At 38.0% G+C, this 5,143-nt stretch overlaps 2 protein-coding genes across 4 annotated transcripts in view; one reads left to right on the forward strand and one right to left on the reverse strand.

Annotated features, from left to right (window-relative positions):
• Positions 1-1,937, reverse strand: part of nt5c1bb (5'-nucleotidase, cytosolic IB b) — an 11,293-nt gene extending 9,356 nt beyond the window's left edge. The window contains exons 1-2 of the mRNA XM_024290515.2: positions 1,705-1,937; positions 1,455-1,622 (exon numbers count right to left, since the gene is read on the reverse strand). Coding sequence (XP_024146283.1) covers positions 1,455-1,622; positions 1,705-1,818 — 282 coding nt within the window. The 5' untranslated portion in view covers positions 1,819-1,937. The remainder of the gene's footprint in view (positions 1-1,454; positions 1,623-1,704) is intronic.
• A 935-nt stretch (positions 1,938-2,872) lies between these two features.
• The window catches only part of syt14b (synaptotagmin XIVb), a 15,475-nt gene continuing 13,204 nt past the window's right edge, over positions 2,873-5,143 (forward strand). For 2 of the 3 annotated variants that reach the window (XM_024290557.1, XM_036210456.1), the window contains exon 1: positions 2,873-2,913. In XM_024290557.1, coding sequence (XP_024146325.1) covers positions 2,901-2,913 — 13 coding nt within the window. In that variant the 5' untranslated portion in view covers positions 2,873-2,900. The remainder of the gene's footprint in view (positions 2,914-5,143) is intronic. The other variant, XM_036210455.1, reaches the window with a different exon arrangement.

Raw genomic sequence — 5,143 nt, forward strand, 5'->3', positions numbered from 1 at the left:
AGATGAAAATTGTGTTTTTAACATATTCTTAAGGTGTTTTTCTCATGATGGATTAAGAAAATTAATCTTAAAATTGTATTTCTGAGTACTTTTTATTTTATATTCAACTAATTATGAATCAGAACCTGATGAAAAAAAAAATCATGGGTTAGCTCGTTGCCTGGTGGACAGCGGAGCTCTCTAGCTCCAATAGCTCGCTACAACAGAGCTAGCTGCAGCGGAACTCGCTAGCTTGCTACAGGAGAGCTTACCACAATGGAGCTAGCTACAGCGGAGCTCGCTAGCTTGCTACAACAGAGCTCACTACAGCGGAACTTGGTAGCTTGTTACACCGTAGCTCAATACAGCAGAACTTGCTAGCTTGTTACATCAGAGCTCACTACAGCAGAACTTGCTAGCTCGCTACAGCGAAGTTTGCTAGCTTACTAAAACAGAACTCGCTACAGCGGAACTCGCTAGCTTGCTACAGTGGAGCTCGCTAGCTCGCTACAGCGAAGTTTGCTAGCTCACTACAACAGAACTCGCTACAGCGAAACTCGCTAGCTTGCTACAGTGGAGCTTGCTAGCTCACTACAATGTAGCTTGCTACAGCAGAACTTGCTAGCTCGGTACAGCAGAGCTCACTAGTATGCTCCACCGTCCACTGGGAAAGCTGGCTAGCATAGTGAGCTAACCCACTGAGTGTCTACTTTAGCTGGTGAGGGCCAACGCAGGTGGGGCCACCACAGAAACTCAAACAGGACCCACATTTTCTGCCCACTTTTTAAATATATGGGGCCCACTTGCAGAAAGTATGTCCTAAAAAACGACACTTTTAAAAACAAAACGTTAAAAAGGCATAATCCTAATTCAGAGACCACTGGGAATGATTTGAAAAAGGATCAAGCTGAACATGATTTTTTGTTTTTGTTTTTGCTTTTTTAAGGGAATCTGTTTTGGTAATAAAGTTAAAGTGGATGCAGGGAAGCTTTTTAAAAGAAGTATTTGGCATTTGATTTGTTATTACTAGGGGAGTGTATTAGCAAGAATCTGTATTGCGATACACGTCTCGCAATATGATACATATCGCAAGTCTGTACCAGAATGATTTTTCACTTAGGAAAAAACTAAGTCATACTAAATAGTACATGTCTCATAACTACAATAACTGAACCAATGAGACTAAATATTTAATATACATTTCGTGAGATCTAGTTGTGAAGGTTACTCACAATTAATTATTTAAATATTGCATTGTCAACATTTAAATCAATACATGTATCGACAAATGAAATATCGCGATATATCGCCAGATTGATTTTCCTGGATATTCTATTTATGACTGTATAAGTACAGAAAGAAAGGTGTGCCTCCTCCTCGAGATTGAAGTCCCAGAACTGTTTGTTCCAGACCTCCTCCTCTTCATACATCAGCTCATGAACCACACCTTCCCCTCCCTGCGGCCTCGCCCGTACCTTGACGAAGGGAAAAGCCGGTCCTGGACTCAGAGGCTCGTTTTCGTGCTCCACCTGAAAGGCCACATACTTCTCCACTCCTTCTTCCTCGTAGATCTTCCTCTCTGCCACCATGTTGAAAAGGGTGCGAGAGGACACCGCGATGGTGACGGCGTACTGGGGTTTGGGCTGCAGGGAGGAAGAGTTACAAAGAGTTTTCAGGAGATCTCCTCCTCCAGAAAGGCTCCAAACTTCTGCATGTCCTACTTACAGGTCTGGGAACTTTCGTCTTCAGGCTGTCAAAGAAAGCTTTGGCCGCAGCCCAGTCCTGGTCCTCGTTGTTGTCTTTAGCCGCGGCGGTTTCTTCTGGTTTGATTTCACTCATTTTGACTAAAAACTTTCCTGTTGTCAAACCCCTCACGCAGAAACACTTCAATCAGCTCGGAGAGCCAGCAACAGTTGAAAAGGGAAATACAGTTTGGGACGGCTCGAGGGGCGTGTCCTCTAGCTGTGACGTAAGCGGATGGGGAGCCAATAGGAACCTCCTTCTTATCAGCTGTTAGTACAGGAACTATTCAGCAGGGGTCCATGTGGCTTCTTGTTATCACTGTTGTAGCTCTTTGGCTTTAAAGAAATTCTAATGCTTTAAATAAATAATATTATTTAAGTTTTTCATTTGTGTTTAGATGTTTGAACTGAGATTATCTAATATTAGTAAAATTATTTTTGCTGACAACACAAAAATAATGAAGTCTTGAGTGCTTTTCCATTCTTTATCAATTCCAACATGGCAGAAAAAATGTCAAAATTATAGCTAAAAGTTTAATCTACTGTCAGAGCTGTTCATTATTCAATCAATCGATCAATAAACCAATTAATCAATCAATCGGTTTGCCATTTGTGGCGAATAAATTTATGTTTCAAATAAATTAAATAAATAAGGAAGGAAATAAGTATAATATAATATAATGTAATGTAATTTAATATTTTTTTGCTGAACAGTGTGTAGTTGCTGTTCAGAGGTAAACTTTCTAAAATATTAAAATGCATTTTTATATATATATTAGAGCTGTCAGGCGATTAAAATTTTTAATCGCGATTAATCGCATTTTGTCCTACTATAACTTTTTTTAAAAACATAAATCATTTTAAATTCAACACTCACCAAATACGTCACCCACTTTTAACAAATGATAAATTTATAGCATAACTAACATATGAGTAACAAAAATATGAATAGCCCCATTTCATAATGTGTTTGTTTATTGATTTAAAACATATTTTTTGACATTTTAGTGAACCTGCTGATCATATAGTAAAAAACTAATATGAATATTTAATTTGAACATTTCGAGCACAAAAGCTAAACTTTCTTCAAACCTCTGATTTCTTGCACGTGGATGAATGACCTCCTCCTGCGCTACCCCCCCTCCCCCTCCCAGTTGGTAGAGTCCTGCGCTGAGCATCATGGCGATTGACGGTAAGTCTTCCGTCCAGCGGGACTCGGGGTAAACTTTACTGCAGAGGGAGTCAAACACCGAGAGACGCGTTTGTTTCTGCGGGTTCTGTTTCGCCGTTTGACTGATGGATGGAGACGGCGGCGCGCGGTGCTGATGAGAGAGGCTGAGATGATGCGGACACGCGCACGGATGCAGGACGGCGGACTGCCGTGGGATCACATGAGTGGGATGCGCACCTGAACACATAAACAGAGAGGATTTAGCTGTTAGAGTCCGTACAGAGGAGCGTTTATCTATTTATTTATGTATTTTATAGAAGATGTTGCTGCAATGATTGAAAAAAAAAAATCTGAGATCTACTTGGTATCACATGACGGTTTGTTTAGCTGCTGTTAAAGAGCCAGACCCCCCCAAGAAGATTTCCTATCAGACGAGTGTCTGATGGATTTAAAGCTTCTTCGTCCCACTGATGGGGAAGTTTTTCTTTTGGGATTTTTTATGGGGGGGGAAACGTGACCGGGATGCGTAAAGGAACGCTGCACTGTCCCATCACGGACGCAGTGAATCAAACCAGTGGAGACCAGTGGCGGAGCTAAAACCTAAAATATGGGGTGGGGGGTATGCAGTTTGAGGTGCTCAGTATTTAATTATTAAAATGTAGCTTTTCTTTATTTATTTACTTATTTTATTTGATAATGTTTCTTTAATTACGTATTTACAAAGGCGATTTTTTTAATGTATTTATTATTTTTTTAATTAAAAAATATTGCTTTTGTTATTTTATTTATTTATTTTTATTTTAAAAAATGTTGATTTTTTTAGGTTTATTTATTTTATTTAAAAAAATGTTTTTTTTCTTGTGTTAATTTAGACATTTAGTTATTACTTTAAATGTTCTCTTTTGTTTAAAAATGCTTTTGTTATATTACATATTTTTTTATTTTATTAAAAAAATGCTTTTTTAAAGTTAAAATAATTGTGCGTTTTTACATTTTTTGAATGCTTAAAGAAGCTTGTATTACTTAATCTTTGTTATTGACTTGAAAATTGGGGGGTAAAGCTTTTTACTGCCCCCTTGTGGACCTTTAGCTCCACCCCTGGTGGAGTTATAGGAGCAGCTGTGAGGCAGTAGAAGGAAAAAAAGAACATTTTCAGATTTAAAATTATTTTTTTTTATTAATAACTAGTATTTTTAAAATTTACTTTCATGCTGTAATAAACTACAGATATAACATTTCAGTATAAAGTAATAATTTAAAAACGTATTCAACTAAAAATCATGTTTTTAATGTTTTTTTCACATCTTCTTGTGGCATTAAACTGTATTATTGTGACGAAAAAAGCAATTATAAAAATAGTAATAGTAAGTAATGTTGGGTCCCATCATCCCATGTAAATAAAGGGATGATGGGGAGTGAGTGCAGGCTTACTCCCTGCCATCAGTCCCGACAAATCAGAATTTATTTTCTAAGGAATTACAGCCGTTTTGCAGAAACTACAAGGGGCCTCTGACTCTGGTTACATGTACGATGACGCCAAAAAAAAAAAATCTGAAGCGGAAATTTAGCAACTTTAACCGGTTGCGTAAGCGGAAATTTGCTAAACTTTCAGAAACCCTTTAAAAAATGTTCAGAATGATCAGCTTTTAAATGCGAATAAATTATAACTGACTAGTTTAGTGTTGAAGAAGAGGTTCAAACGGGACAGAGAACGTTAATCGTTTTATTTCTTTTAAGTCAAAATTAACAAGTGTTCAAATTTGTATAATTACACCCATTTACCTCCGGAGAAAAAGGCGACGAAATTAAGTTTTTTTTCTGTGAATCAGCTGATCAGTAACGATATGTCAAAGGAAAAAAAGGTTGAAAGCTTAAAACATTGAGTTCCGGTTGAGGACTTCCGCTCAATGATTTTTATGTTTTTTTGCGGATGGGTCCGGCAGGGGGAGGGACTTCCGGCTGTTAATTTTCGAGCGCCATATTTTGCGCTATATTGTCTTCTACAGCCTAGAAAACGACAGATTTTGCCTAAAAACTGCACAATCATAATTGAAAAAAAAAACCCACTGGGAACCCTTTAGCAATAAATGAAAAGATGATCAGAGTTGACTTTTGAGTGGGGGGAGGTGATAGAATGAGTAAAAAAAATTAAGCCAGAATCCCAAACTAACCAAGCCTGTTGAGAGTGTAGACCAGAGGTCAGCAACCTGCGACTCCAGAGCCACACGTGGCTCTTTTAACTCTCCATGGT

This window comes from Oryzias melastigma, linkage group LG24 (genome assembly GCF_002922805.2).
Source record: "Oryzias melastigma strain HK-1 linkage group LG24, ASM292280v2, whole genome shotgun sequence".
NCBI classification, from domain to species: Eukaryota; Metazoa; Chordata; class Actinopteri; order Beloniformes; family Adrianichthyidae; genus Oryzias; species Oryzias melastigma.